This window comes from Apodemus sylvaticus, chromosome 7 (assembly GCF_947179515.1).
Source record: "Apodemus sylvaticus chromosome 7, mApoSyl1.1, whole genome shotgun sequence".
In the NCBI taxonomy this organism is placed as follows: Eukaryota; Metazoa; Chordata; class Mammalia; order Rodentia; family Muridae; genus Apodemus; species Apodemus sylvaticus.
Window position 1 is genome coordinate 2,414,379 of NC_067478.1, and position 16,278 is coordinate 2,430,656.

At 37.1% G+C, this 16,278-nt stretch overlaps 1 protein-coding gene across 7 annotated transcripts in view; it reads right to left on the reverse strand.

Annotated features, from left to right (window-relative positions):
- The window catches only part of Nktr (natural killer cell triggering receptor), a 39,570-nt gene that overhangs the window by 12,509 nt on the left and 10,783 nt on the right, over positions 1-16,278 (reverse strand). For 4 of the 7 annotated variants that reach the window (XM_052186934.1, XM_052186931.1, XM_052186937.1 and 1 more), the window contains 7 exons: positions 15,349-15,456; positions 14,375-14,419; positions 12,506-12,593; positions 3,132-3,161; positions 2,484-2,629; positions 1,432-1,654; positions 9-164 (listed from right to left, as the gene is read on the reverse strand). In XM_052186934.1, coding sequence (XP_052042894.1) covers positions 9-164; positions 1,432-1,654; positions 2,484-2,629; positions 3,132-3,161; positions 12,506-12,593; positions 14,375-14,419; positions 15,349-15,456 — 796 coding nt within the window. Of the gene's footprint in view, positions 1-8; positions 165-1,431; positions 1,655-2,483; positions 2,630-3,131; positions 3,162-5,900; positions 5,925-12,505; positions 12,594-14,024; positions 14,053-14,374; positions 14,420-15,348; positions 15,457-16,278 lie in introns of those variants that run through there. The other 3 variants (XM_052186936.1, XM_052186935.1, XM_052186938.1) reach the window with 3 other exon arrangements.

Consider the following 16,278-nt stretch of genomic DNA (forward strand, 5'->3'; position numbering starts at 1 on the left):
CTACTTACTGTTCAGGCTCCACAGCGATAGCAGGCATATCTCTTCTAAGTAAAAATCGGTTCTCAGGAACTGGAGGAATCTCTTCTGGGCGGACAACGGGCTTTTCTCTTTTAGTGTTTGGGTCAACTGATTTTTTTTCATTCATATCACTCCTCTCAGAATAACTAAAATAAATTAAGTCACCAATTTAGATGTTAATGCTAGTATTTTATAAAATGAAGGCACAAAAAACAAGAGTTAACACACTCAACCTCAGTGTTGATTTTCACAAATATATAAAACAACAACACAATAAAAAATCCAGAGTAAAATTTTTAAAAGAAAAATTAAAAAGAGAAAAAAAATCGAGTGCTGAATTGGAAGTTGTCAATGATCTTAACGTTTTCCCTCTTTAAAAACTCGTTTGTCTATTTTCTGTGTGTGCTACTATATACCATGGTACTATATACCATGATGTAGGTGTGATACAACTACTTGTGGGAGGTGGCTATTTCTTCATGTGTATCCCAGGAATCACCTTGTCAGGCTTGGTGAGAAGGCACAAAGCAAGCTCAATGGCCCAAGGTTTGCTTTAGGGAGACTCAGTTTTCTTCAGGAGTACGGACTCTGCCTTACTATGCTCCACATAGGTGGCCCTGTACCCTGCACAGTAAGTAGGCTCAGCAGGTTATTGAAAGAAAAACAAACAGGAGGGAGATGTAGTGAGTAGGAGAATTCAAAGGAGGGATTAGGAGGTGGAGGATCAAATTACTTTCTAGACAATGTATGAAATTCTCAAAGTAAAAAAATACTGTGTTTTAAGAGAAAGACTTTTCAGGGACTGGAGAGATGGCTCATTAGTTAAGAGCACTGGCTGCTCTTCCAGGACCCAGGTTCAATTACTAGTACCCACAGATAGCTCACAACTATCTGTAACTCCAAGATCTGTCACCCTCACACAGGCATACATGCAGGCAAAACAATGCACAGAACATCTAAAAAAACTAGTAAGATAAAACACACACACACACACACACGAGAGAGAGAGAGAGAGAGAGAGAGAGAGAGAGAGAGAGAGAGAGAGAGAGAATATTTTCAGACATTAGGGCTGGCAAGATGGTTCAGTAAGCATAGGCCTTTGTCGACAAAAGACCTATCTGGGAGAAAGACACAACTTCAAGCTCTCTTCTGATTGTCACACATGGTATACTACACTTTTCTTTGAATACACAAAACAAAAAACACTTAAAAACAAAGAATTTCAAGAATTATCTTCACCTGAAAACCACACCACTCCTAGTGATGCCTACACATCACTCCTAGATTGTTACAGGCACCAGTTTAACACCCAATGCTCCTGGCCTCTCCAAGTACAGTAAGAGCACGGAGCTCACAGGCATCTCTGTGCCTGGGCTCCAAGTTTGTGCTGGGCCAGAACAGACACACACTTACCCTTCAGGGCTCATTGTGCACTTCCTCCTTGGTTCTTCTGAACCGCTTATTTCTTTCCGCCTCTTTTTAGTATGTCTGACTTTTGGCCTCCTCTTATGTCTCCTCCTCCTAATTCTCTCTCGTTCAACTTCATTTTCTGAGGATGATTCTGAAGAGGAAGAGGAATTGGAAGAAGAGTCCGAGTCTTCTGAATGTGTTGGTTTCTTCCTTTTTTTCTCAAAAACTTTTGATATTAAAAAAAAAAAATCAGTACTTGAGCCCAGTACACACCATCCAGAGTGAAAAAAATGTTAACTATCATATAATTTCTTCATGTATAGCAAACTAAAAAATAGACTCAACTAAATTGTTCCCCAGTTAATGTATAATGCCCAAGCATGAGGCCTATATTTTAAGTAAATGTGACAAGTAATGAAAGCTAGGACAGAATCAACAAATGTCAAGGGAACAGAGAGATACAGGTAGCTTACAAAAAGGTAGCTTAAGTTTACACTGGAACAGAAACCTAAAGTAGGGAGGGAGGGGTCACATAGATAGATACCTTAAACAAAGAATGTTCTATACATGAGGGCAGGCACAAAGTCCCCTAGTGTCTGGATAAAGGTCAGTGTAGCGAGAAGGCAGAGTATGGGGAGGAGTTGGACAGATAACAGAGCTCAAGGCCTCTGTGCCGGAGAGAGCACCGCTGCAGGTGTCAGTGCAGGAGTGTGGATTAAGTGTCCCTTAAGAGGATCACTCTGGGGCTGCTAAAGACAAGCCAAAGTAAAACAAGGGCACGAGCAAGGAAATTAGCAGTGACACACACACACACCTGCTGATAAAGGATCAGAGGAAAGCAGGGAGAGGTAAGGTGGGCAGCCATGAGGGTACTGCAATACTCCAGCGTGAGAGCTTAGATCAGTTGGCGTATAAGTAGTAGCAAGGAGGAGGAGCTGGAAACATCTGCTGGTAGGGAGGATACAGCATAGCACAGAGGCACGAATGCGCCACTGTCCACACACATGCTTTATAGCTCTCTGCCCTAGATTTCCCCACCCTCCAAAGGCTCGTACCATCTTTTGTCAACTTTGTGGCAAGCACCCCACAGTCAATAACTCGGACATCTGCATAAGGTCTGCTTGCAGCATCTGTTTTCAGATTTTCAATCTGTTCAATTACTTCAAAACCAGATATCACCAGTCCAAAGACAACATGAACCCTGTCATAATAATAAATCCAAGAAATAAATTAGTCTGGCAATAATTACATTATGAACATAATTGGAACAATTGCTGTAAAAATATCTAGCCATCCAACCAGAAACAAATCCAAAGTGTTATGAACAAACTAGAAGGGAATAACAACTTGAAATCTATTTCATAATAGGAAACAGTGACAATTCATCTAAAGACAAGATGGGACTCAGTCTCTGCTGTTATTATTGCAATGATTGCTAGCCTTTTTAGGATTAAGAATCTGTTAAGAGAGGACACTTCATATTGAGAAGCCATCTCTACAGACATACTCAAAACCCCCACCCATGGACCAAAAAAAAAAAAAAAAAAAAAAAGAAAGAAAGAAAGAAAAAAGTGAGACAGGCTCTCAAAACTCCTATACCCTGTGCCCTTTGGGAAGAGCTTGGCTACAAGACTAACCAAGGCCAGTAAGTCTTTCAGGTTCATCAAATAATTGTCCAAGATTTTTAACAACTCTATGCTTACCCATCCAGGTGCGGAGCAGGCTTTGTAGTTCTGTACAATAAACATCAACACAAAGATGGTATCAAAAATGATGTATTCAGATGAAGAAAGCAGAGGGTTTAAACACAGCATGTAGTGAACAAAGAAGTAAAGATAAAAAGACAGAAAAATGTTAAGCATAATATACATCCAACGTTAAAGACCCCAAACACCAATAGCCATTTTACTAATTAAAAAAACTAGACTACAATGAATTATAAAACCAACTCGATTAGAATGTATGGAATAGATTTGTTATAGAAAAAGATATAAAGCATACACACTGAAATTAAATTTACTCTCAAACCAAAAACATTAATGACAACAAAAACATTAAAAAAAAATTCCCAGCAGAATTAAGCGAAGAGGAAGCCACCTCGCAGGTGAAGAACACCAGCACTGGGCACAGATCCACTGGGCTCGTATTAGTTACTTTAGACTGAGACAGTCTGTATATTCTTTTTAAGGCAAGCAGAGGAGGAGCCTCTGAGTTCTATCTGTGGAATCTCCTGATCTTCCTTCACTCAAGGTGAAGCTTTGCAACTCAAAATTTTGAAAATGCAATAGGGAGGGACTTTCAAATTGCTAATGCCCTTCATGACAAAATGAAAAATGAAGGTGTATTGTTGACACCTTCGATTTTCATGGCCCAGAAAACACCCCTCCAGCTGCCCTGTGGATGCCCCACTGTCACTGTTAGGACTCTGTGGGTACACTTGGTTAAGGTATTTTGAACCCAAGTTGGTTTTCCCATAACATTTTCAAAGACCTTTACATGTGAATTGTAATGCAAAAATTCAAAAGTGAATAGCTAGATCATAATTAGACTACCAGAACCTCAATTACTAAGAATGAAAACCAGATGATATAGACAAAGTCAGTAGGCTTTCAGGCCATATTAAAATTAGTCACTTGTATAAAGAAAAACCCATATGCATTTTAATGCCATTCTAAGCCACATGAACAGAACAATTTAACCTTTACAACTTGTCAAAACATTTTTGTACAAGAGATTGTAATGCTTATACTTACTTTAAGAATATCCAGTTCTGTATGAAGACTATATAGATAGTATTTAACTTAAAAACTTTTAATGTCAACTTAAGTCTCAGAACTTTAAATGAAGATTTGAGTTTTAAAATCACAAGTCTCAAATATTTGTTATTAAATTGAGTAGAAATTCAAACCAGTGTAATTTAAAAAATAAAAACAGGTTAAAAGGGAGGAGGGGATGAAGAAAATCTAACGAACTGGTGAGCCACAGACACTATGAAGCGAGCATCCAGAAATCATGGTAGACAACAACTGTAAAACAAAAATGCTTCCTGCATTGTACAACTTTAACTGAAGCAGAAACTAAGACATGAGCTAGACAGAAACCCCTTATGAGAAGGGGTAAAGGTGCTTCCAGAAAGATAAAACTGTTCTGCCATGCAGAAGATGAAACCACATGGCTCTTTACTGACTATGTACTTTTCCCTTCTTGGGCCTCGCTCAGAAGAGCCTACAGATTTTCCTAGTACACAAACTTCCAAATCAGCTGCCACCTTAGCTAACTAATGCTGTAACCACCATGTGAGGCAACCCTAGGACAAATAGTGATAATCTGGCTGCAGCAACACACTCAGAACTGAGGATGGAAGAACGCTCTTAGGGCATTCGAGCTTGGGACAGACAACTTATCTTAAATTGAGAATGAACTCAGGTTCCTGGTGTGCTAAGCACACACTCAACCACTGAGTGACACTGTACAGTGAGTCCCTAATTCTGTTTTCAATTCTAATAAAAACTTACTGATAAAAAATGTACCTAGTATACTGAGTAGTAAAGAAGCACACGAATAGAGAGGACACTTTCCAATCTGTTCAGTGTCCAATCCAAAACAAGGATTTGGATTTAATTTACTGGCACCTGCAATTCAGGTACAGAAATATCAATTTGCATCTTCACTGGGATAGAACACGCACTAAGATAGAGTAAGTACATGGGAAATATTTCACAAAAAAGGAACTCTCTGGACCTGTGCCTACGAATCCCAGGATTCTGAAGGGCAGGCTCACTGGAGCTATGCTGACATTAAACACAAACAACGGTAAACACCCAACAAGGTAAGAGAAAAGCAGGAGAGACCATGTGCTCAGCCATGGCTTCTAAACCCTACATAGAAACCGTGTCCACCAACTCTTCACTGCATTCAACATTCTCAACAGTTAGTACCACTCTCGGCAGTGATAGAGATGCAGTACATTAAGACTTAAAAGACCAGAGCAAAGGAGAAACAAACACAAAAAACACACAAAAAATTATAAAGCTTCAGTGCTCACACACTTCTTTTTCTCCCAGTTTTTCCCACCCATGAATCTACTGAAGACAGTTTCTGCAAGGATTACTTAAACCACGAACCCTAGAAACTTTGCAGTTGTTCCAAACTACACTTGAACACAATGAACTACACTTATGCCATTATCAGAGCAGCTTCTGGACCTTACCAGCTCCTAAAATCCTAATATAAAACAGTGCCACTAGGCATACAAGAGCTACTGAAATGTAATTTTCAAGGTTAACTATAAGCAATGAACATCCTTATTTTACATATATTGCTGCTACACAGAACAAGCAGAAAGCTTTTTTTCCTTAAAATGTTTCAATACATGTAACATTAGGATTAAAGAAACAAAGAGAGAGAGGGAGAGAGAGAGAGAGAGAAAGAGAGAGAAAGAACGAGCGAGCCTTAGAGTAATGAGACATTACCTTTGGAGCGCACGGTGTAACACTGTTTCTGCAAATTTTACACAAAAATGGCAAGAAATAAATTGTAATACACTTTTAAGACAAGACTGAATTTATGTTTTAATATCAATATAACTTTGAAATTAAAATTTTAGAGTTTTATACAAAGCAAGAAAGCTTTTTTAAATAGAGGGCTCTAAATTTTCTTTCATAAGATATTTATGAGATGAATTTGTTTTGAAAAAGCCTTGTAGAGAGATCTTCTTAGACTCGTGGTATTTTAATACAGGGGTTGGTAACAACCCGTAAAACACTAAAGTCCCATTTATAATCTCCGAGACTAACTATGCCATCTTTCTTGGTAAGATAATAAACACATCCTGAATATGGACAGATATACAAATCTAAATATTGAGAAATTGGGACTTCCGGTAGAAGGCAAAGCATTTCCCCCCAAAACTGAATTTCAATAATTCAAAACACAACTTGAGGAACTTGAGCAGTTCCACCTCCTTCTCATGTTCCTGCCTTTCAAGCCTTTCTTGGCTGTAGAGACAGAACCCTGGAGAAGAGAACGTCTTGGTCAGAATCTGGACTGTGCTCACTGCTTCACGCATGTACTCAAGCTGTTATGATACTGGACAGAATTCATACAAGCAGTAATAATGGCAAAAATAGAACTTTAAGGATCTTCTCTGAGGCTTAAAAGGCAACAGAGTTAACAGTCTTAGAGAACAACGTCAAATCCTGGCCAGAGGATTTTCATATCTAATCTGATTTTTCCTCTTATGAGAATTTTATTTTGAACAATGAACTCTGAATTTTAACTAATGAAAATTAAAAAAAAAAAAATCAATGACTACAGAAACCAAAGACTAAATATACACCTGAACAAAACTGTGATAGGATTTTAGATATATTAAATACTGAAATGTTGTAAAGTGACTTAAAAATCTCTCATATAGGCATGAGTATCAAAAACAAAAAAGAAAAAGTCTGAAATCATGCAGTTTCTGAAGTGTAAAACTCCAGGCCTAAAGAGGACACTAAAAGCAACTATTCTAATGTCATCTTTATCATACAACTCTTTCCTTCATAGCCTGAAACTAAGATATCACAAAGTGGGGAACCCAAACTGTGAATATCACAACTTGTGTTTTAGGCTGCAGACGTGACAATGCTGTGTTCCTACGGTCACTCAGAAAGAAAAGCTTTCTAAATTTCAACACTAATATAAAGGAAATATGCACAAATTATAACTAGATACATGATGTCTTTCCTGACTGATAACATGTATAAACCACTAAATGAAATTCTAATATGGGTGTTACATGGCATCTGAAATTCAGGGGAAGTGGCATAAGGTTCAAATATCACAAACTCCTTTCCTCTTAAAAAAAATTGTAAAATTAACATGAAGTTATAACCCCCCATAAAAACAAAACCCAAAGCAACAACAAACAAAAACACAATAACTAAGGTCACAACACTTAATACCATTTTCTCTCACACAAATTTTCAAATGTGTGGGTGAGACATTTCTCTTCCCAAACCTACTTCTGCTTACCAAAGTGTCAATACAGATTTATAAACTCCTTAAACATCCTAGTCTTTCCTCTACTTGTTTCCTTAGAATGAATGTTCTCTCTCATTAGAGGAAGAGCCACATGTAAGTCAGATCATTAAAAGATAAAAAGCAGTCCTAGAGACCCTTCCCCATTTCTGACTGCTGTATTAAACGGGCAGATGCAGCTCAGTAGGTAAGAGCACTTACTCTTTTTCCAGGACCAGTGTTCATCTCATTTCCTAGCACCCACATAGCAGCAGCTCACAACCTGCTATGTAATCCAATCTCAGGGGACCTAGCCCCCAGAGGCATTGTATCCAGGTGGTACACAGTCATACATTCAGGCAAAGTGCCCATACACATAAAATAAAAATAAATGAAGGAAGAAAGAAGAACCTCATATATATAAACAATACGCTGGGTATGACAGCACATGTCTAAGACCAGCAGTGGGGAGGAGAGGCAGGCAGGTGGAGAGAACTGTTGTTTAGCATTTACAAGGTCATGAGCACTGAGAAAAATTAAATTTTGTTTAAATATTAAGTTGGGTTTTTCTCTGCACTGACAAAAATTTTTAGCAGCAGTGGAGGGAGGGACTGCTGCTGTGGCCCCTAGTGTAGACAAAATGAGTCCCAAGCCTTTTTGAAGTGCTTTTCAAATGTGAAAATTAGGTAGAGAATAATTTTATACAGGAATGTTTGTATACAAATCACTTGATTTACACAGAAATTTAGGACTTTCTATAAGATATGCTCTTTCTTCTATGACATTTTCTACAAAAATGTTTATAGTTTACCTTAAAAGCAGGGTTATTTGAGGATGGGTAGAGAGTCCAGTGGGTATTTCCTATGTTAAGCATGAGGGACCCTAGTTTGATAGCCAGCATCCACTTAACTGCCAAGTGTAGGAGCATGAGCCTGTAATGCTATCTCTTCTGGGGAGGGCAGGGAAAGGAAGGTCACAGGGCTTCCTAGCCAGCTAACCTAGGAGAATCCTGAGAGCTCCGGGTTCAAAGACAGACTGTCTCAAAACATACAGGGAACAGAGTTGACAAAGGAAAACAACTGATATCAAATTCTAACTTTTGTTCTCATGTGCACTTGAGAACACACACACACACACACACACACACACACACACATTTTGTATTGTTTTTTTTTTTTTAAAACAGAGTGAACTCAGGGTACAGTAAAATAGCTAAAACCAAGATTTCTTTGTGTGTACATCTATGTGTGGGTTTTTTTGAGACAGAGTCCTCTGCTTTTGTGTGCGCCCTACAATGACTACTCAAATAATGCAACGGTTCCTTCTCCTTCCATAGCCACCCAAGTACTGAGCCCATAGGCATGAACCACACCTGGCTAAAGAAAGCCAAGGCTTCCTGATAGCTAGCTATACATTCCACCTCAGGAAAGAAATAATAAAAGTTACAAACTAACCTTTCTAATATTGTTTTATATAATAATGCATTCCTATCTTCTCAATGACTACAGACAATAAAAATTAGTACCAGAATTATCATTAACATGATAGCTTTCAAAAAAGAAAGTTCCCCAGCTGCCATGTTCTCAGCAGAATGCCCCTGCCTTGGAAACTTTAACTCAGTGATTCAGAGCACAGTGCTTAGAACGCCGCATCAGGCAGCGGCAGCTTTCTTTTCTTCCGGAATGTGAGATAAGATTTGCGTGCAACCTGGACGGGGCAAGCTTCTCCTTCCTTCCTTAGCATTCATTCATTCTCTACAGAACATAAAACTTACTCTACATGATCTCTAAGCCCCATTCCACACTCTAATTCTATAGCTTTACCTGATTCATTCATTCCTTCACTTGTTTTCTGCAGAGCTAGTGACTGAGCCTTATACACAAGGCAAGCTGTCCATCACTAAACTATACTTCCAGCCCTATAGCTTTTATTGTGTTTTTTTTTCCATACTTGACCTAAAAAATAAACAAAGTGACATAAAGAGTGAACGCTAATGTACATTGGCTTGGCCACATGCATTGTTTGGTGAGTGTGGTGCCAGGAGTCTGAGCTCCTTTGAAAGTATTTCAATGTGAGCAAACCCTTATGTCCCTAGTCGTTTGTAAGTACGGGGCCACATATCAATTCCTTTCCTGTTCTCAAGCAGTATATTCCAAAGACTGTCCTTTCTTTTATATAAACTCCCAAAACAGAAGCACCACAGTTCATACAGTAGTCAATACAAGCAGTTAATGATAAAAATTACAACTAGCTGTACAGAAAACCTCATCTCCACTATATATATAAAATATATATATTCTCTCTCCTCACACACAGAGACACAAGTTACAGCCAAAGAAAACAATATATGCAAAATCACATTGAAGAAAACAGTGCACATCTTAAGGACATTGCTAAATGTGTAAGACTCAAGACAACAGTCAGAACACACATTACAAAAATTTCCAAGGGACTGTCACATGCCACCCTAACAGCACCAAATTTACCGGTCAGGAACTATAGTAAATTTGTGGGACACAAACTGAGTTTTACAGGTCCTTGCAATGCCAATGAAACCATCTGTAAGACATACATGAAGCTGCTCTTGCATCGTTCTTTCTATTCAGAACTGCTGCCCAAGGTGCCACACGCTGTGTGTGGTGACAGGACAAACGGAGAGCTTACTGGGAAGCCACTGGGTAGGTCTCAGTTATGATTATGTACATAGGCCAAAGAGAGTATATTATTCTCTTACCTCTTCCAGTGACAAGAAGACATGGGTTTGCAAGATACTGAGTATCAAAATCTTAGCCTCTCTCCTTTATTGGCTGCCATGTCTGTTGTATCTGTCCTTTCCATGGTCATGATACATTTTGTTTAGAAATGTGAACACTAGTTTGATTTTATCTTGCAATACATGGGTACATGAATTTTCAGCCACCATAGGCATAAAAGTTATTGTTTAAAAATTTAGGACAAACTTTTGTGGATGCAAAATGTTACCTCTAAGACTACAAACTCCTTTCAAATAAATTTTAACCAAACTAAAGATTGAAAATTTTCTTTTATCATGCTGTTAGTGATTTTAGAGCTGTCTATAGCTAATTACAGAAACTGCTTAAAATTTTTATTCCTAATCTATTGATTTAAATTTTTTCATTTGGTGTTCCTCTCCAAACAGCAGTCCAATGCAAAACTAGGCCACATAGAAAGCACTAAAAGCCGTTACTAAATGTTCCTAGAGATTTAAGTAGCTATTAAATAATACCAGAGGATAGAAGATTTCATATCCTAGATTCTAATAGAGGTCTACATAAATAAGCTAACTTTATGAAATAATGGCAAGAAACTGCAACTACCTGAATAAGGACATTTTAAATGTAATAATATAAAAAGAAACTTTAGAGCCCTCAGATGGCCCCATCCTGACCAATGAATCGTTAGTTTTTCATGTTCACAGTTCAGATAAGCTCAAAAATGGAAACAAAGAGGCTTTGACATGGAGTTACCTGAAAAAACTTTTGAAAATTTACCTCTTTACTTTGCACTACCCCTGCCCCCAACAAAGGTTAAGGATAAGAAAAATACTCCAGTGAGAACGTGTGTAACTGATCATCTGTGGGATCAAAACAGGGCACAGGAACTACTGTCTCAGGTTTCCTTCCCGTGTAACTCCAGCACTATCACCCTCTCCTAACTTTCCATTTTTAGGACATCCTTGGGAACAGAATGCCCCTTATCTGAACTTCTTCAGATCATGTTGAAAATCTTCTAGACGAACTTAAAATGTGAGATTTTTATATGAATAACTGACTCCTTTACAGACAGGGAAGCGCCATTCATATTTATCCACTCAGAAAGATGTCAAAGAAAACTTGTAATAAATCATAAATACTTCTCCAACATACATAGAACAGCAGAGATTACTATTCAAAGTACTAAGTTGCATGCTGGACAATTATATTTCATACTGTACATGATGAGACAATACAAAACTTGGTTTAGATAAGAATGTAATTAAAAGTATGCCAAAGGTTTTCTTTAGAATTCTCACATGCAAATTTAGTTTTTGTTTGTGTACAAACTAAAATCGTATCTATTATTCTGAATGACTATGTGGTGTGTGTGTGTGTGGGTGGGGGGGGGACATGAAAAGTTAGAAGGTAACTGTGGAGTTGGTTCTCTCCTCCTACCTTTATGAGGACTGTGAGGATCAAGCTCAAGCTGCCAGGCTTATGCATCAAGTGCTCTACCCACTGAACCATATAGCCAGCTCAAAAGGTATTTGGCTCTTTGAAAATTCAGTACTTTAAAATTTACTAAGTAATATTTATAAGGTTTGGCAAAAATGACAGCCAATGTTTTATTAGTTCATTATACACAGAGATCGTACACATTTCCAGTAGTTAAAAATGCTGACTAAATATAAACAGCAAATCACTTTTCTATACCTCAACAGAAAATGTCACCTCTCACAAAACTAATAGTGAGAGAGAAAACAAAAACATTCACATGATGTTTACCCAAACCAACTCCATCTTGTACCTAGGATCCATCTGGACTTATATATCATGGCCAGTTTTGTTGTTGTTGTTGTTTTCTTTGCTTCTTTTTTTAAGACAGGGTCTCACTATGTGCCTCTCTGGCTGTCCTGAACTCACTCGGTACACCAAGCTGACCTCAAACTCAAGAGAGCTGCCTGCCTCTGCCATCCCAGTGCTACATTTAAAGGCATGCACCACCACACCCAGTGACATCATGGACAATTTTTACATGTTCACCATGAGTTCATATTCCAATCTAGGTAAACTGAGACTTCAAATGAGGAAGAAGCTAAAGTCCGATTCTTTCCTCATAACAGCTTATTCTGAAAACATTACATACCCTTGTTACATTTTTATGTTCAATTCTTTAAATCCAGATTGGTTCTGAGTGCTGAAGCAGCCAGTAGAGACTACAGTTACTAACATTAGAAACACAAAGTCAAACCAAAGCTGTCAGAGTGTGAGCAGTAAAATGAAGCTGGCTATCCCATCTTTCTCATGAACAGCGCTTCTCTGTAGGAAAAGCTCATCTCTGCATTATGCCTACTCACATGAAAAACTGGGAACCATTGGTATGTTTCCCTCGATTTGCCATTGACAAAAGGAACGCTCTGTCATGTTTGAGAATAAAGTTTTCATCTGTTTGAAGAAAACACAAATTTGTTAGTCTCCAATTATAAGAAGTTTTTAAAGTAATGCTCAAGTACTAAATTGAAAGCAAAAGATGAAACTCCTCTTCTGGTCAGTAAGATATTTGGCAATATGTAGAAAAAAAAAATTAACTAATTGAATAACAAAGCACAAAAAAGGCCGAAAAGATACTAATTAAAGCCTTGAGGAAAAGAGCAGGTATTTATCACTTTGTACAAACAGCCTTAGAACAGTCACTTCCAGTAGCAACACACCTGGCTAAATGATACATAAACTAATGACTCTCAAGGAAGTCTAGCCAAAAAATTTTTAGAAAAATCTCTACAGTAAAATGTTTCCAATTAGCCTGACACATTAACTATATACATAGGTGAGTTTTAATAAGTCTAATCTTGAATGCTTAATGTTTGTATGTGAAATTTATTATTCCACTGAAGTCAAGCTGGTCTATGTGAAAAAATATTACATATATTTAGTTTTAAGAAAACATTAAATTAAGAATCAGTAGGATCACAAAATTACCCAAGGAAGAATATTGTATAATATTAAAAAAAATATTTTAAGATACAAAAGCATCTGCCACAGAATAGTCACTTTAAAGTGATCCACAACATTAAGTGCAAGTTGCTACATGCCATTACAACCAGCTAAAAAGGGGAAAAAATCATCATCACCATCACTTAGAGATGACTTTAATTCAGTAAAAATATCTTTAAAACTAGACAGCCATATCATCCAATATGCCTGATCTCCTCTAGTATCAGAAGCTAAGCAGGGTCAGGCCTGGTAAATACTTAGAAGGGAGAAATACCTTTAAAACCAAATTTCCTTTTACATTTATACAAATAAATTTTTCTTTAGGACAAATAGAAACATAGAACTTAAAAAAAAAAAAAGATTACCTTGGGGACAAGCTTCTGAAAAATAGTGATCCAGTTTCCCCAAAAGACATATAAAAGACCATTACACACTGAAGCTTTGATGGCATTCAAGCCCAGCAATGCTGGAGCCCACTGTAAATTCCTGCAACTGACTTTTCTAAGGCTTTTTGGGGAAGTGCAATAGTTAGACTTAATGAAATGTTACTACTGTAGGAATAAAATACAACCGTATAGTTCTAGTACACAAAACAAAATATACAAACCTTTAAGAAAGGAAAAAAATACCAATTTTTATTCAAAGAAATTGCTTGGTTTAAGGGAACAAAAACCACAACTCGCTTCTTTTTTCCCTGATGTAGAACTAAGGACCCATTGTAAAGAAACAAAGGCACAGATGCATGTATGAAATCACATAGATTTTCCAAGTCTTCAAACAGTACAGAAATCCAGGCACAACCTGACCAGACTGTCCATGGATTTATTAGGAGGGCACAAGGGAGCAGAGTGGAGTTTGTGTTACTGAGCTTCGTTCTCTTACCTTTTCATTTTGCAAAAGACCACATTCTCTATAAACAAAAGAATATGTTGACAGTTTTAGGCAGGAAGATAGGAGTTTTCATGTATATAGTTGCCTAACCTCCATGCTGAAAGTCATGTTTAACCTTAAAGTTAGCCTTAATCTTGTCAATTAAAAGTTATATATTACAATATAATTTATCCCCAAACTCATGCAAATAAAGTATTTTCATGCAACATTAGTTTCATGCAAACGTGAACTACAAGTAAACCTTTTCTCATTAAAGTATGCGACCAAACTTGCTTTATATCAGAACTGAAACAAAAACAAAAACAAAACAAAACAAAAAACCACAAAATACCAGGCCTTACCTTTAAAGTATCCACCATAAATTGATTCTCCACCTTTTCCATTACCTGGAAACGATAAGTTAAAATAAAGATTTTAAATATTCAGCACATGATAATAATTATATTTTTAACATTTGTTTGTGTATATTGAACACGCAAGCAAAATGTATATGTGTGCAACAGTGTGAATGTGGAGGTCAGAGGACAACTTGCAGGAGTTGGTTCTCCCCTTCCTCCATGTGTGTCCCAGGGATTCAACTCAGGGTACCAGGCTTGGTTATAAGTGCCTTTACCTACTGAGTGCCTTACTTTGGATTTAAGACAGTTTCACCATTGCAGGTCAGGTAAGGGTGACCTTAAACTCAAAATCCCTGGCCTCTGCCTCCTTCCTAAGTGCTGGAATTACAGGTGTGTGCCATCACGCCCACCTCTATTACAATGATTACTGTTATTGTAGTACTTGAGATTGAAACCAAGGCCTAGGACAAACCAAGCAAATTGTCCACCACTCAGCTAATTTTCAGCCCAATAAATTATTTCTGATGGCTTCAATATGCTGAAGGAACTCTTAAACCCTTTAACTGCTACAAACAAAACAAAAACCCCAAACCCTCTGTGATTCTAGGAACATTGTTAATCTTTAACATATCATGAAAAATACTATCAGAAAAATGATCCTTATGACCCATTTGTTTCAAGTTAATAATCACACCAAGAAATTTCTAGAATAGATGTAATTGGACAGTACTGTGGTGGTCACTGGAAGATAATCTATCCGATAATTATGTTACTACAATAAATTACATAAATAAAATAAAATATCAGTCTTTACTTTTTCACAAATTCTAGATGTTTAACATATGTTTATCCAACAAGGACGCACTGAGGACACAATGTTCTCATTTTTCTGTGACATGATATTTACAATTAAAGCAATACTGAGATTCTTTAACAACTGATGGATGGATTATTAGGAATATAACTTTAATCTCTACCTTCACTGAAGTCCCCACCCTGAATCATAAAGTTTTTAACCACACGGTGGAATGTAGAACCTTTATAACATAACTTCTTCCCAGTTGTTTTCCCAAGGCCTTTCTCCCCTGGGGGAAAAAAAAAAGAAGTTTAGCTACAAACCCATCATTCCATGGGAATAACCAACCAACCAATTTGTGGTCAAATCCCTTCCATGTGCTGATACTATGAGAGATGTAAAACACAGACAGATGACACAATGTATGTAGCATATATACATAATGCATACACCAAAATAAATAATGCAGTGTATGTTTTAAGTTGATCCAGAACCAATTCTATGTGCTACAGAAGAATGAAGATGACTATTTCACTAAAGAATGAAATCAAGAAAATCAGTACAAACATGGGTTTTAAAAATTGTTTGCTATTTATTTATTTATTTATTTGTTTTTTTTTGGATTTGGTTTTTTCGAGACAGGGTTTCTCTGTGTAGCCCTGGATGTCCTGGAACTCACTCTGTAGACCAGGCTGGCCTGGAACTCAGAAATTTACTTGCCTCTGCCTCCCAGAGTGCTGGGATTACATGTGTGCGCCGCTACCACCTGGCAAGTTTGCTATTTTTAATGTTTAACATTAACCCTGTTTTAGTCTTCTTGGCTAGGGTGTAAGCAATGATACATAATGAAAAGCAGTTTTTTAAAAAATAATGAGGAGCTAAATTTATTCAGAGAATTAAAATTTGGATAACATTTTCCCAGGACAAATTAATTTTGAGAATTTCTTATTTGACAAACTAATACATAAAGATTGTATTATGTGAAGAATATTCTTATCATTTTAAAGATTGTTTCTTTTTCCTCCTTTTCTCTTAAATGTTTCCTTCATTTCATATTTCATATCATATTCAAGTTTAGCTATATAACTCACTTAACAGACCATTATATATT